The sequence below is a fragment of the Pleurodeles waltl genome, chromosome 3_1, assembly GCF_031143425.1.
Source record: "Pleurodeles waltl isolate 20211129_DDA chromosome 3_1, aPleWal1.hap1.20221129, whole genome shotgun sequence".
Taxonomy (NCBI): Eukaryota; Metazoa; Chordata; class Amphibia; order Caudata; family Salamandridae; genus Pleurodeles; species Pleurodeles waltl.
Genome location: NC_090440.1, coordinates 681278282 through 681295144, shown reverse-complemented (window position 1 = coordinate 681295144; position 16863 = coordinate 681278282). Strand labels below are relative to the sequence as shown.

Below are 16863 nucleotides of genomic sequence, written 5' to 3'. Positions count from 1 at the left end.
GCAGGGCAGGCTGGGAGGCTGTGCCTGCCTGCAGCCTGAGGAGGCGGAAGAGAGGAGAGGAGAGTAGGTAAGTTTATTTTTAAGTTTTTTTCATTTTTAATTTATTAAGCCCCAACCCCTGTAACCATGGTGAGCTGCGACTGCATTTAAGATGCTATCCTCACAGACCTCAAACTTTTTAATTCTTGGAGAGTAGGAGACAGCTTCAAATCTTTATAATTTTCTTCCAAAATACTGGATAATGTCATTATGTGGGAATAGATTCAGCTATTTTCTACTTTATCTAGATGGTTCATTGTAGGAGGCTGGACTGGCTTGTAGTGAGTACCAAGGGGTACTTGCACCTTGCACCAGGCCCAGTTATCCCTTATTAGTGTATAGGGTGCCTAGCAGCTTAGGCTGATAGATAATGGTAGCTTAGCAGAGCAGCTTAGGCTGAACTAGGAGACGGGTGAAGCTACTACAGTACCACTTAGTGTCATATGCACAATATCATAAGAAAACACAATACACAGTTATACTAAAAATAAAGGTACTTTATTTTTATGACAATATGCCAAAGTATCTTAGAGTGTACCCTCAGTGAGAGGATAGGAAATATACACAAGATATATATACACAATAGCAAAAATATGCAGTATAGTCTTAGAAAACAGTGCAAACAATGTATAGTTACAATAGGATGCAATGGGGAAACATAGGGATAGGGGCAACACAAACCATATACTCCAAAAGTGGAATGCGAACCACGAATGGACCCCAAACCTATGTGACCTTGTAGAGGGTCGCTGGGACTATTAGAAAATAGTGAGAGTTAGAAAAATAACCCTCCCCAAGACCCTGAAAAGTGAGTGCAAAGTGCACTAAAGTTCCCCTAAGGACAAAGAAGTTGTGTTAGAGGAATAATGCAGGAAAGACACAAACCAACAATGCAACAACGCTGGATTTCCAATCTGGGGTACCTGTGGAACAAGGGGACCAAGTCCAAAAGTCACAAGCAAGTCGGAGATGGGCAGATGCCCAGGAAATGCCAGCTGCGGGTGCAAAGAAGCTTCCACTGGACAGAAGAAGCTGCGGTTTCTGCAGGAACGCAAAGGGCTAGAGACTTACCCTTTGGAGGACGAATCCCTCTTGCCTTGTAGAGTCGTGCAGAAGTGTTTTCCCGCCGAAAGAACGCCAACAAGCCTTGCTAGCTGCAAATCATGCGGTTAGCGTTTTTGGACGCTGCTGTGGCCCAGGAGGGACCAGGAGGTCGCAAATTGGACCAGGAGAGAGAGGGGACGTCGTGCAAGACAAGGAGTCCTCTCAGCAGCAGGTAGCACCCGGAGAAGTGCCAGAAACAGGCACTACGAGGATGCGTGAAACGGTGCTCACCCGAAGTTACACAAAGGAGTCCCACGTCGCCGGAGACCAACTTAGAAAGTCGTGCAATGCAGGTTAGAGTGCCGTGGACCCAGGCTTGGCTGTGCACAAAGGATTTCCGCCGGAAGTGCACAGGGGCCGGAGTAGCTGCAAAAGTCGCGGTTCCCAGCAATACAGTCTAGTGAGGTGAGGCAAGGACTTACCTCCACCAAACTTGGACTGAAGAGTCACTGGACTGTGGGGGCCACTTGGAGAGAGTTGCTGGATTCGAGGGACCTCGCTCGTCGTGCTGAGAGGAGACCCAAGGGACCGGTAATGCAGCTTTTTGGTGCCTGCGGTTGCAGGGGGAAGATTCCGTCGACCCACGGAGATTTCTTCGGAGCTTCTAGTGCAGAGAGGAGGCAGACTACCCCCACAGCATGCACCACCAGGAAAACAGTCGAAAAGGCGGCAGGATCAGCGTTACAGAGTTGCAGTAGTCGTCTTTGCTACTTTGTTGCAGTGTTGCAGGCTTCCAGCGCGGTCAGCAGTCGATTCCTTGGCAGAAGGTGAAGAGAGAGATGCAGAGGAACTCTGATGAGCTCTTGCATTCGTTATCTAAAGTTTCCCCAGAGACCCTAAATAGCCAGAAAAGAGGGTTTGGCTACCTAGGAGAGAGGATAGGCTACTATCACCTGAAGGAGCCTATCAGAAGGAGTCTCTGACGTCACCTGGTGGCACTGGCCACTCAGAGCAGTCCAGTGTGCCAGCAGCACCTCTGTTTCCAAGATGGCAGAGGTCTGGAGCACACTGGAGGAGCTCTGGGCACCTCCCAGGGGAGGTGCAGGTCAGGGGAGTGGTCACTCCCCTTTCCTTTGTCCAGTTTCGCGCCAGAGCAGGGCTAAGGGGTCCCTTGAACCGGTGTAGACTGGCTTATGCAGAATTGGGCACATCTGTGCCCAACAAAGCATTTCCAGAGGCTGGGGGAGGCTACTCCTCCCCTGCCTTCACACCATTTTCCAAAGGGAGAGGGTGTCACACCCTCTCTCAGAGGAAGTTCTTTGTTCTGCCATCCTGGGCCAGGCCTGGCTGGACCCCAGGAGGGCAGATGCCTGTCTGAGGGGTTGGCAGCAGCAGCAGCTGCAGTGAAACCCCAGGAAGGGCAGTTTGGCAGTACCAGGGTCTGTGCTACAGACCACTGGGATCATGGAATTGTGCCAACAATGCCAGGATGTCATAGAGGGGGCAATTCCATGATCTTAGACATGTTACATTGCCATATTCGGAGTTACCATTGTGAAGCTACATATAGGTAGTGACCTATATGTAGTGCACGCGTGTAATGGTATCCCCGCACTCACAAAGTTCAGGGAATTGGCTCTGAACAATGTGGGGGCACCTTGGCTAGTGACAGGGTGCCCTCACACTAAGTAACTTTGCACCTAACCTTTACCAGGTAAAGGTTAGACATATAGGTGACTTATAAGTTACTTAAATGCAGTGTAAAATGGCTGTGAAATAACATGGACGTTATTTCACTCAGGCTGCAGTGGCAGGCCTGTGTAAGAATTGTCAGAGCTCCCTATGGGTGGCAAGAGAAATGCTGCAGCCCATAGGGATCTCCTGGAACCCCAATACCCTGGGTACCTCAGTACCATATACTAAGGAATTATAAGGGTGTTCCAGTAAGCCAATGTAAATTGGTAAAAATAGTCACTAGCCTGTTAGTGACAATTTGGAAAGAAATGAGAGAGCATAACCACTGAGGTTCTGATTAGCAGAGCCTCAGTGAGACAGTTAGTCACTACACAGGTAACACATTCAGGCAAACTTATGAGCACTGGGGCCCTGGTGAACAGGGTCCCAGTGACACATACATCTAAAACAACATATATACAGTGAAAAATGGGGGTAACATGCCAGGCAAGATGGTACTTTCCTACATTCATTGTTTGTGGCTTCTTGCTTGCATTTGCCTTTGCCTCGTTGCTAGTTAGGTGCACACAGTCATTTTCACAGTTGCCCACCTTAGGAAAAGTTAATGCTAAATGATAAGTGAGTGAAAAACAAAAACAAATATGTGAAACCCCTGTCACTATAATGAGGGATAATGTGAAATGTATCTTGCTTAAAAGAATCGGTCAGGCCTTCTATTAACCCATGACTCCCTACAATCTTTAAGCAAATCCTACTCTAATAGAGGAAGACGTTCCGCCCTAAGGAGCAAACGTGCATCTTTTGTTTTCTGTTTTAGTCTTCCCTTCAGATGGCATTCTTTTATATAATGGTGTCATAATTACACTGTTTCTATTAGAAGTTTTTAAATCACTGCTTCTAGGTAAAATTTTTATGATCAGTAAACGTATAATCCCACCCCTGTCCTCGGGTTCTGCGCACATAACACCAACATATATTGCATTCTTGTTCACATACAGATTTTGTAATTAGTATGTTATGTTATGCTTTGGTGTGCTATGTTATGCTAGCACACTTTGTACATTATAGCGTCGTATGCATGCCACGGGCTGCTTCAGGGCACATGAATAAAAACCGCATGGTGTTATCTCTCAGAGAGGCAGGGCCTTCTCGGGGAGAAGTGTTTCTTACCGTAAGCGCACGATGCGTGGGCTGCCACTCTTACAGCTCCACACCAGAATCTGCTGGGAAGTCGCATCGTCACCTTAAGGGACATCCTGCTGTTGGTGGGGCAAGTCCAGTGCTATCTGGTGGCATCACCGTACCTCTACGGGAGGGTACGGAAGGCAGCGAGATACACCCCTCCCGCCATGAGAAGTGTGCTCCCTAGGGAGAAGAACTCGGAAGTTGCTGAAATGCCTGTTTTTTTGTGTTTTCTCCCCAAGCAGGTTTAATACAGATAATTCATTACTCTGACAGCACCGGCTCCACAATGTGCGCATGTCGCCCCCACCAACAAACATTGCCCTGCCTCAAACATGCCCCCCCCCCCTTCCCACACTGATGCAAGACAGAGGGGAATGGTTGCTTTACACACCTGGTATGGCTGGAAGGGGTGGAGAAAGAGGGGGCTGGATGATGGACTCGCTAGGGGAGGAAATGAGGGTCTCAGAGGACACACGCATCTGTCTGCATCATCCACAGCTACAGTAAGCACTTCTGAAGAATAGAAATTTAGAGCGGGGAGAAGGCACTCTGGAGGGGGTTGGAAGGGGGCAAAGAAGAGGTGGGGCAAAGAATGAAGGATTTGGAGAGTGAGAGAGAAGGAGGCACACAGAGAATGAGGTGGAGCGAGAGAAATGGGTGGGATGAATGAACGGGGAGAGGCAGGATGAAGAGAGAGCATGGAATATGAGGGAGAAAGGAAACTTGGAAATATGGATTTAGATAGAGAAAGATGTGGAAAGCACCACACACACATACACACACACACACACACACACATATATATATATATATATATATATATATATATATATATATATATATATATATACACAGAGAGAGAGAGAGAGAGAGAGAGAGAGACAAAAGGGAAAAGCAGAGACATAATAGAGTAAGAAAGTAGGTACATAGGAGTCTGGATGCTCAAGGCACAGGGAAAGCTCTAAAGGTCTGATTTAATTTTAGATGATGAAAACGCTTGTCAGAGTCTATATGGAGCTGCACGCCGTGTTAAGTTATAAAAAAATAAGGGCCAGATGTTCCAACATTAGGAATATTGATTTCTCAGTTGTGATTCTGAATCACAGTTAGAAACTAGGTATTCCTAATATATGAAACTCTTTTGAGTTTCATTAGCGATTCCTAGTGGGTCTCAAATAGACCTACCTCATGTATTTTAATGAGGTGGGTCACAATTAGCGACCCGTTGGGAATCACAGCCATCACACGGATGGTGGCCTGCTGAGGTCAGCAGACCACAATGTCTGTGACTGCTTTTTTGATAAATAAATCTTTTTTTTAAATGCAGCCCATTTTCCTTGAAGAAAAATGGGATGCATTTAAAAAGAAAAATCAAAACTGTGCAGTTTCATTTTTTAAGAGTAGGCAGTCATCCGTGGGAACACTGCCTGCTCTTAATTTTTTTTATTACATTCTGAAAGGGGAGGGGGTCCAATTGGTAATCACCAGTTTTAAACTGGTGGTCAAATATTACGGTTTTGCAACAGGAATTCAGTCACAAAACACTAATACATAACACATCGATTCAGTCTTTGGAAGGGACCCCCTAAACATGTTCCTACCAAATAACAAATCATAAATGCAAAATGCAATTTGATAACAAGTTACCCAATTGCATTGATCACTTTGTACATTATAAAAAGCATTTTTCCGGTCGCAAACAGCCCGCTTCTGAAAATCCAGTCATTTGCGGCCTGAAAAATACTTTGAACATCTGTCCCTTAATGCCACAGAATTTTTCAGCTTGTACCACTCATTGCCCCTGCCTGCACTGCCACCACAACCAGCACATCTACTAACCATCACACTCTTACAAGTGTGACAGTTTAGACTATTGCAGGCATTCAAAGCTAGAAGAATGGCATGGACAGTAGGTATTTTTCATTTTACTGCAAATTGAAATATTAAACACTGCATTGTGCTCGTCTCAAAATAGGAAAAACAGTGCCACTGTTTGGTGGACTTCATAGATGCCTGTCTTGAGAACTAAGTGCCACTGCTGAGCACTGGAAACCACCTTCTCAAATTAAGCATTGCCTGCACCTGCAAGCCCCAGAGACAACTGGAAGGACCCCTCTAGTCTTATTTCTGTAGACCAAGCACTGTCCAGACCTATTTCAGTGAAAAGTGTATCTATGCAACCAGTCTTTAGAATAAGAGACCACAGAAGTAACCTCAGTTCCCCTTGCCATTTAGAAACCTATCATCATTCCATATGTATTATGATAGACCTATAGAGCCATCTGCCCATAGACATAAAGTTGTGGGGATGTCCTTCTCGTACAGGTACTGCATCAGGTGTGTCCTATCAATACAATCAGAACTGAAGGTCTGTCCTTTACATAGAGATAGGCGCTTTAAAAATAGGATTATTATCTTCTATCCATAGAGACAGAGCTGTGGCGCTGTACTATCCATATATTTAAGTTAGAAAGGGTCTTTGACATACATATGAGATGATGATAGGTCTCTAAATGACACAGCGAATTGTATAATATTAGGGATTATGTTGTATCCATTCACTTGTTCTTGTAACAACAAATGCTAATTATCTTGTTGTAAGGCTTCCTTTATGAAGCACATCTATTGTGTTCGCATGAGAGCAGTGTTAGGATCAGCCGGAGCGCCCTGGCTTGGTGCTCTAAGGCAGAGTGGGAGCCTCTACCTGCTCTCTCCAACCTGGCAACACAGTGCTGAGTTGTACAGAGCCTAGTGCACCTGTGTGTTTGGACGGCCAAACATACATGCTTAGCGTAGGAAAGTACCATCTTGCCTGGCATGTTACCCCCATATTTCACTGTATATATGTTGTTTTAGTGGTATGTGTCACTGGGACCCTGCCAGCCAGGGCCCCAGTGCTCATAAGTGTGCCCTGTATGTGTTACCTGTGTTATGACTAACTGTCTCACTGAGGCTCTGCTATCCACAACCTCAGTGGTTATGCTCTCTCGTTTCTTTCCAAATTGTCACTAACAGGCTAGTGACCAATTTCACCAATTTACATTGGCATACTGGAACACCCTTATAATTCCCTAGTATATGGTACTGAGGTACCCAGGGTATTGGGGTTCCAGGAGATCCCTATGGGCTGCAGCATTTCTTATGCCACCCATAGGGAGATCTGACAATTCTTACACAGACCTGCCAGTGCAGCCTGAGTGAAATATCGTCCACGTTATTTCACAGCCATTTACCACTGCACTTAAGTAACTTATAAGTCACCTATATGTCTAACCTTTACCTGGTAAAGGTTGGGTGCTAAGTTACTTAGTGTGTGGGCTCCCTGGCACTAGCCAAGGTGCTCCCACATTGTTCAGGGCAAATTCCCCGGACTTTGTGAGTGCGGGGACACATTACACGCGTGCACTATACATATGTCACGACATATGTGTGGCGTCACAATGGTAACTCCGAACATGGCCATGTAACATGTCTAGGATCATGGAATTGTCACCCCAATGCCATTCTGGCATTGGGGAGACAATTCCATGATCCCCCGAGTCTCTAGCTCAGACCCGGGTACTGCCAAACTACCTTTCCCGGGGTTTCACTGCAGCTGCTGCTGCCAACCCCTCAGATAGGTTTCTGCCCTCCTGGGGTCCAGCCAGGCTTGGCCCAGGAAGGCAGAACAAAGGACTTCCTCAGAGAGAGGGTGTTACACCCTCTCCCTTTGGAAAAAGGTGTCAGGGCTGGGGAGGAGTAGCCTCCCCCAGCCTCTGGAAATGCTTTGATGGGCACAGATGGTGCCCATCTCTGCATAAGCCAGTCTGCACCGGTTCAGGGATCCCTCAGCCCTGCTCTGGCGCGAAACTGGACAAAGGAAAGGGGAGTGACCACTCCCCTGACCTGCACCTCCCATGGGAGGTGCCCAGAGCTCCTCCAGTGTGCTTCAGACCTCTGCCATCTTGGAAACAGAGGTGCTGCTGGCACATTGGACTGCTCTGAGTGGCCAGTGCCAGCAGGTGACGTCAGAGACTCCTTCTGATAGGCTCCTTCAGGTGTTGCTAGCCTATCCTCTCTCCTAGGTAGCCAAACCTCCTTTTCTGGCTATTTAGGGTCTCTGCTTTGGGGAATTCCTTAGATAAGGAATGCAAGAGCTCATCAGAGTTCCTCTGCATCTCTCTCTTCACCTTCTGCCAAGGAATCAACTGCTGACCGCGCTGGAAGCCTGCAAAACTGCAACAAAGTAGCAAAGACGAATACTGCGACCTTGTAACGCTGATCCTGCTGCCTTCTCGACTGTTTTCCTGGTGGTGCATGCTGTGGGGGTAGTCTGCCTCCTCTCTGCACTAGAAGCTCCGTAGAAATCTCCCGTGGGTCGACGGAATCTTCCCCCTGCAACCGCAGGCACCAAAGAACTGCATCACCAGTCCTCTGGGTCTCCTCTCAGCACGACGAGCGAGGTCCCTTGAACTCAGCAACTCTGTCCAAGTGACTCCCACAGTTCAGTGACTCTTCAGTCCAAGTTTGGTGGAGGTAAGTCCTTGCCTCCCCACGCTAGACTGCATTGCTGGGAACCGCATGTTTTGCAACTACTCCGGCTCCTGTGCACTCTCAGAGGATTTCCTTTGTGCACAGCCAACCCTGAGTCCCCGGCACTCTAACCTGCATTGCACAACCTCCTGAGTTGTCCTCCGGCGTCGTGGGACTCTCTTGTGCAACTTCGGGTGAGCACCGATTCACTCCACTTCGTAGTGCCTGTTCCGGTACTTCTGCGGGTGCTGCTTGCTTCTGACTGGGCTCTTTGTCTTGCTGGACACCCCCTCTGTCTCCTCACGCAATTGGTGACATCCTGGTCCCTCCTGGGCCACAGCAGCATCCAAAAACCGTAATCGCAAACTTTGCCGCTAGCAAGGCTTATTGCGGTCTTTCTGCGGGAAAGCACTTCTGCACGACTCTTCACAACGTGGGACATCCATCCTCCAAAGGGGAAGTTTCTAGCCCTTGTCGTTCTTGCAGAATCCTCATCTTCTACTATCCAGTGGCAGCTTCTTTGCGCCCACAGCTGGCATTTCCTGGGCATCTGCCCACTCCCGACTTGATCGTGACTTTTGGACTTGGTCCCCTTGTTCCACAGGTACTCTCGTGTGGAAATCCATCGTTGTTGCATTGCTGGTATTGGTCTTTCCTGCAGAATTCCCCTATCACGCCTTCTGTGCTCTTTGGGGAACTTAGGTGCACTTTGCACCCACTTTTCAGGGTCTTGGGGTGGGCTATTTTTCTAACCCTCACTGTTTCTTTACAGTCCCAGCGACCCTCTACAAGGTCACATAGGTTTGGGGTCCATTCGTGGTTCGCATTCCACTTCTAGAGTATATGGTTTGTGTTGCCCCTATCCCTATGTGCCCCCATTGCACTCTATTGTGACTAGACATTGTTTGCACTGTTTTATATTGCTATTACTGCATACTTTGATATTGTGTACATATATCTTGTGTATATTTGCTATCCTCATACTGAGGGTACTCACTGAGATACTTTGGCATATTGTCATAAAAATAACGTACCTTTATTTTAAGTATATCTGTGTATTGTGTTTTCTTATGATATTGTGCATATGACACTAGTGGTACTTTAGGAGCTTCACTCGTCTCCTAGTTCAGCCTAAGCTGCTCTGCTAAGCTACCTCTTCTATCAGCCTAAGCTGCTAGACACCCCTCTACACTAATAAGGGATACCTGGGCCTGGTGCAAGGTGTAAGTACCCCTTCATACTCACTAAAAGCCAGTCCAGCCTCCTACACTTAGTGAGGGGAGTGCTGTATACTGCCCCTCCGTCCCTGTCATCACCCAAGGCCCGCCTCCCTGAAAAATAAAAATGATAATAAACACTGTTTAGTATTGTTTTTATTTTTCATTTTTGCAGCTCCTGCTTCTGCCAGTGGGGGATATTACGTTTCACCACTATTAATGCAGTATTGCAGAAGAGTAGGAAACTGTAGAGTAGAGTAGGGACTGCTCACCCCAGATCCCCAGGGCAATCAGTTGGAGGATCAACTCCAATGTCAAATCAAATCAGGGTTTATAGGGCACAACTACTCATCTCTAAGGGTCTCAAGGTGCTAAGGGGGTTTGTCCTCTGAGCTTCAGTCAAGGAGCCAGATTTTAAGGTCCTTCCTGAATTGGGGTAGCGATAGTGGCTGTCTGAGGTGCAGGGGCAGGGTGTTCCAGCTCTAGGCGAAGGATCTCTCACCAGCCGAGGTCTTCCATATGCGGGGTACGGTGGCTAGTGCTTGTTGAGCGGGCGGAGAGGTCTGGTGGGGGAGTAGAAGGTATTGTGGTGGTTGAGGTAGGTGGGTCCTAGGTTGTGGAGGACCTTGTAAGCCTGGACAAGGAGCTTGAAGTTAATTCTCTTCTTGATAGGGAGCCAGTGGTGATCTCTTAGGTGATTGGAGATATGTTCATAGCAGGTAATGTCGAGGATGAGTCTGGCGGAGGCATTTTGGATATGCTGTAATTTCTTGAGGTTCTTCTGCGTGGTACCGACATAGAGGGCATTGCCATAGTCGAGCCTGCTGGTAACCAGGGCATGGATTACGGTTTTGCGGCAATCCATTTGTAGATCTTCCGGAGAAGTTGGAGTGTCTAAAAGCGGGAGGATGTGACTGAGTTGACTTGGCGGGTCATAGTGAGCGACTAGTCCAGGATGACGCAGAGATTGTGAGTGTGGTTTGTTGGGGTCGAGGGGTGCGAGAGTCTATGACCACCAGGAGTCATCTCCAGGCTGATGTGAATGGTCCAAGGATGAGGATCTCGGTCTTGTCAGAGTTGAGCTTGAGGCGGCTGTCCTTCATAAAGGCGGTGAAGGCTTCCATCTCATTGTGGAAATTCTTCTTGGCAGCAGTGGGGCTTTCGGTCAGTGATATTATCAGCTGGGAACCATTGGCATAGGAGACGATCTTTAGCCCGTGGTTCCTGATGATGGATGCAAAAGAGACCATGTAGATGTTGAGGAGTGTGTTATGCTCAGAGAGGAGTCCTGTGGGACTTCGTAGTTGACCTCCATGGGTTCTGCAAGGTAAGGCAGGAGTCTGACTCTCTATGTATGGCCAGATAGGAAGGAGCGTATCCATTGTAGGGCTTTTCCGTGGATGCTGGCTGCATGGAGCCTGGAGCTGAGGGTGAAGTGTGAGACCATGCTGAAGGCAGACGATAGGTCCAGTAGAATGAGGGCTGCTGTATGGCAGCAGTCGAGGAGCGACTGGATGTCATCTGTGGCGGAAAGGCTGTGATTTCTCTTGAAGCCTGATTGGGAGGTGTCCAGGTTGTTGTTGTCCTCGATGTGCTTACGGAACTGAGCAATGATGGCCTTTCTCAATCACCTTGGCTGGGAAAGGCAGTAGAGAGATGGTACAGTAACTCTTGAGGTCCAGGAGGGTGGCCATGGGTCATTTGTTGAGGGGACTGCAAGCTGTTGAAGACTGTGGCAATCCACCTCTCAACTCTGCCCAGTACCCCTGAAGTTTGGAACATCCCTATATGGTATGCAGTAGAGTGCCTTTCTGCCTGCACGCATCAGATACAGGTCTGGTGAAGCACTCCCCATTTGAAACAGTCTGGTTCTAATGAAGTAGGCCCGGTGGAGGAGCTTCAGGTTGGATCAGTTGGAACTCAGGCCGTATGGCCACCTCTCAGGGGTATTTGCAGACAGCTACCCAAGCATCGTCCCCCAGCCTACCCAAGTCTTCTTCCCATTGTCCCCGGAGACAACCAAGAGGGGGGGTGCTATTATGGCGGATTGTCAAACATAATTTGGCCACTGCATATGTGGTAAGGGGAGCCCCGAGGACTCGATATTTATGGGGTGATTTATCTGGGGCTTCACCAAGAGCCTCCAGGTGTGGCTAGAGGAGATATCTCAGTTGTTGATAGCAGAGATATTAACCCCAGGACAGCTCATGAAACTGTACCATCTTCTGGCCTCTCCACACGTCCACTAATTTAGTATGGCCTTCGACAGCCCACAGTCCACCCAACCGGTCGGAGGACCACATTCGGGTTTCCAACATTAGTCTATACCTCCACCCCAGACAGGGCAACATTCAGAGCAAATACGTTCAAATGAGTTCGGGAAGTAACTATTTTGGAAGAGAACAGACTTTGCCACAGTATTTCTGAGGAGGCAGCGAAACTTGCTATGTGGGAGAGAATCCAAATTGTAGATAATTTTGCCTTTGATAGGTCAGAAAAAAAGATCCAGAGATATTCATTTGTCCACTTGCAGATAGGTGACACTTAAACTGTAGCAGAATAAGCCACGAGTCATCATCAGGACTGGGGTAGAGTTGGTACAAAATTGGGAATGTAGCCAGTCACCATCCATGTTAATTTCTGAATGAGGCTTAATTTAGATTCTAGCATGGACAGGAATGGTGATGCTGCTAACGTTATTGGACTCGACTTGGCATAAAGGGTTCTGATCAGTATATACTTGTTTGGCCAAGTTGGTGCTTTATCTTTGTCACAAGATTTGTATGCATTTATGTCATATGTATAGTATCTTATATCTGATAACTGTTTTTGTGTGTCCAGTGTTTCTGAATCTTGTTTTGATATTTCCTGAAAAAGTATATTGGTGAACCAAATATGTGAAAATTTAACCTATATGAGATTTCAAATATTGGATTTCTGTATGTGTCAATGAAGTGGAACCATTGTTCATTGTTATATCCAATGTACCTTCCCATAATCACGCTTGTCCTCAGGTTTTTATGTTAAACAGTACTCTTCACAGTGGTTTCCTGTTCAGCCTTTGCCTCTTCTAGGAGACTTAATCAGATGATGCCTGGAGGTGATTACTGAAGAGGAGTTAGCTTAAAGAAAGTTTCTAAGTGTAAAGGAAACTTTTTACAAGGGTCACATCTTGAATTTCTTTAATTATTTATATGTTATTTATTTTACATTTTCTGTAGTGCTGCTAGACCAAGAAGTGTCACCGAGCTTCATGCTAAAGAAAACTGTGGAGTCGGACGTTACTAGTTGCAGTGAAATACATCATGTGACTGAAGTCTCTGAGATAATTACCTAACACTGAACAAGTTTGTTATGACACAGTGTATGGTACTAACTCATCAGTATTAGTAATTGGTATTGGCCTATGCTGACTCAGTGTGACAACCTCATTGCCTAAAGAGTTAACCTAATTGTTTATCAAGATCCCACTTAGAGGACGTATAGCAACATTTAGAAGACTATCTTGTTTTCCTAACGTTTCCAATGCATTTGCTTCGGCACCAATGAACATATGTGTTAATGAACAAAGCTACTATATAAGTTACATATTTACTATCCACTTTACATTTTCTCATTTTTCCCAACTGTTTGTGGTATATAGCTAATATATTTTGGTCCTTTCTTTTAATTGTATTTCTTTTTGAATGGTTGAGCTACAAAATCCCCCCTTGACAGGCCACCATGGGATATCCCTAAGTGTAAATCCAGTAGTGTGTTCCACAAAATTGAATTTTTAGGCAACTAATATTACCCTGCTTTTCCTCTATGAAGCCTTCAAAGAAGGGGTGTTGTGTAGGCAGTTATAGCATGTACAAAAGTCTATTCCGCCAGTTAGGTTTCTTAGATATCTTGTGATTTGATTCACCACATACTAGAAACTGGTAATATAAAATGTTTCACATGCAAAAATGAGCCTCTGTCTTTTTATGCAACACAGGGTAAAACTAAAATCCTGCCTGTATGATGCAGAGGAGAACTTGTGCTGTCCTTCTCAAGAAGGTACCAGGACATCAACGTGTTCTGGAGAGAGCCTGAAGGTGAACATACCTACACTTAGGGACTGAAATTCATGTTGGATCCCTCCTGCCATCAAAAAGGCTGAAAGACAAGCAAGAGACCACTGCAATTTACCTTCTACGTAGTTGCTTTCAGGCTGTCTTACCTATAACACAGAATGGTTTCCTGGCAAACCGGAGGCGGCCCTGCCAACCTCTGTACCGGCAACAGCAACCAGCAGCCCACACACGAATGATGTACTCCATGCCGAAGACCACAATCATGACAAACTCCTGTTACAAAAAAAGCAGAGGGAAAGTTAGCAAAGTTAGGGCAAATTTAAAAAAATGTACTCTAGTTTAGTTGAGCATAGTCAGTTCTGAGATACAAACAACTAGGTATAAGTGGTTTCAAACGTACAGGCCCTACATTATGGTATTCCAAGCAAAGCTGAATAGTAGAGATTGGCAACGTTTGGGGCTAGATAGAGACCAGCTGCTAGTGAGTCCCATTGTTTTTTTGGGGAAAGTCCAGGGAAGTACTCCCCACATTTGTTACTTTCTGAATTCCTAGCAGCTTTTTGGTTGCCAAAAGCTCACATTATTAATATTATGTTTGTGCTGAAGTAAATGTTGATATTTTTCCCCACACAGCTGTGAAGTTACAGTTTACGACTTGAAAATGGTTGTGTTCATGAGTCCCCAGCATGGGGACACTGTGTTTGCGTCAAACTTGAAGCTTGTAATGGAATTTAAAAGGAAAGTGTCAGCTGCACTATATTTAGGTGTGAGCACCTGCCTTTAAAATGCTCAGGAAACTACCATAGTAAATTCAACAAGAAAGGATTACCACCTATTCCACTGCAAAAGATCTCTCGTGGGGACGTATTTGAACTCTCACGCAGATAATGTAGCTTAAATAATTGTGCCCTTTCACTTTATTTTTAATGTGAGCCTCAGGCAAAATTTGTTGTCGAAAATAAATCTTGACAATAAAATTAAACAAGCATTTGCAATGCAATGGGTCACTCGTATGCTCGAGTTAGAGCTATTAGCGTTGTAAATTCCTAACTGGACTTTTCTTGCCACATAAATTAAAAATGAAAAGTGAAACAGTTGACATAAGCAAGTCAGTGCAAAGTGCCATAGCCGCCATGAGCGTGAGTGCGACAGTTATCTAGACACAATTAATTCTGTCCAGAATTTGAGTGGCTACAGGAAGCTTTCAATATTCTAATATCACTCAGAAAAAAACTAAACAGGAGAAAAGAAAACCAACATCTTGGAAAAACACAGAACTTAAAAAGATAAAGCAACAAATCAGAAGGCTACAACAGACCTGGCTCGAAACAAACAACATTCAAGACAAACTTCAACTACACAAACTTAACAGAATATAGTAATCATCAGTTAAAAAGCTAAAAAAGGTACTACTCAGACAGATTTCTAAATGCTAACTCTGCAACCAAAGAATTTTATAAAAGTCTCAATTAATTTCAAAAACCTAAATGCATTGAAGGAAGTCATCATTAAGATTTCATAAACAAACTGGCAACTCATTACACAACCAAGGCAGACACATTGGACTCCTATTTAAAACAGAAGAAAACCATCAGCACCAACCACTTTCCTAAAGTCCCCTCCTAGAATAAACCAACTCAGCCTCTGCGCTCCTTCAAACAAATATGACAAGGTGAATTTATGGATTTCTTTTATCTTCTTCTGCTGTCACCCCTGTAAGAAGAATCATCAATAACTCTTTAACTACAGAACTTGTCCTGAAGAACTGAAAAAGGCATACATATGTCTGTTATTAAAGAAAACAAACGTAGACACACAAGACCCCAACAACTACAAACCAATCACAAATGGACCTTTCCTGGGCAAAGTGACAGAAAAAGCAGCATTCGCCCAGATGTCACAATTAATTAAAAACAATTCCATACTTTCAGACTATAAAACTGGATTCCACCCAGGAAGAGGTACTGAATCAGCACTCATAGCAACCTGGGATGATCTTAAAAACACAGTTGACCGCAATGGACTTGCTGCACTACTTCTCTTGGACCTCTTAGCTGCCTTTGATACTGTTGACCATGACACCCTAATTTAAAGACTCCACAAGGTCGACATAGAAGGGACTGCTCTCAACTGGATTACATCCTACCTTCAAAACAGAACTAATATTATCTATTCTCTTCCCTTCTCGTCCAAACCTCACCTCACAAAAGCAGGAGTCTCCCAAAGAGAAATCATCTCACCTTTTCTTTTCAACATATACATGATGTCATCACCAGATTTGATCAATGATTTTCAACTCGCATGCTGCAATTATGCAGATGACACACAAAAAATACTTACATTGGAATTTCTAAAAGACATTAAAAACTCACAAATCTTCAGTTGCGTTCACGCCGTTGATCAGTGGATGACTTGGAGCCATCTCAAACTAAATGCTTCCAAAATGGAAAGACTCACATAGTGACTGGAAAAATGGTAACCCACTGTGCACCTGACGATTTCAGACCACCTCCTTAGGTATCCAAGGAAGTTAAAAACCTTGGAATTACCATGGACTCCAAGTTAATAATAAATGCCCAAGTGGACAAATTAGCACAATCAAGCTTCATCACCTTGAAGACTCTGCAATGCATCTTCCCCCACCTTGGATTTCCACACAAGGTGCAGGATACTATCTCACTTGTACTATCCAAACTGGATTATGCCAATGGCCTCTACCATGGATCATCTCTATCTATTATGAAAAAAAACTACAACGTATTCAGAACTCTGCTGACAGGCTACTATTACATGTAAAGCCACAAACCCACATCTCCCCTGCCTTGAGAGCACTACACTGGTTACCCGTTGACAGAAGATCAAACTTCAAGCTGCTTTCTATCACCTACAAAGCTATACATGGAACAGGACCGCTTTTTATCAGAAACAAAATAACCAAATACATTACAAAGAAACCTCCACTCAAGATTGGCACCTCACCTTAGAACACCACCATACAAGAAAAAGACAATAGGTGGGACATCCTTCTCCGTCCAAACAGCCAAACTATGGAAATCATTACCCCCAAAAATAAGATCAACGGATGAATATATTGCCTTCAGAAGACTACTCAA

At 45.2% G+C, this 16863-nt stretch overlaps 1 protein-coding gene across 2 annotated transcripts in view; it reads right to left on the bottom strand.

Annotated features, from left to right (window-relative positions):
- KCNQ4 (potassium voltage-gated channel subfamily Q member 4) overlaps positions 1–16863 on the bottom strand; it is an 861160-nt gene that overhangs the window by 285246 nt on the left and 559051 nt on the right. For both annotated transcript variants that reach the window (XM_069223287.1, XM_069223288.1), the window contains exon 3: positions 13897–14023. In XM_069223287.1, coding sequence (XP_069079388.1) covers positions 13897–14023 — 127 coding nt within the window. The remainder of the gene's footprint in view (positions 1–13896; positions 14024–16863) is intronic.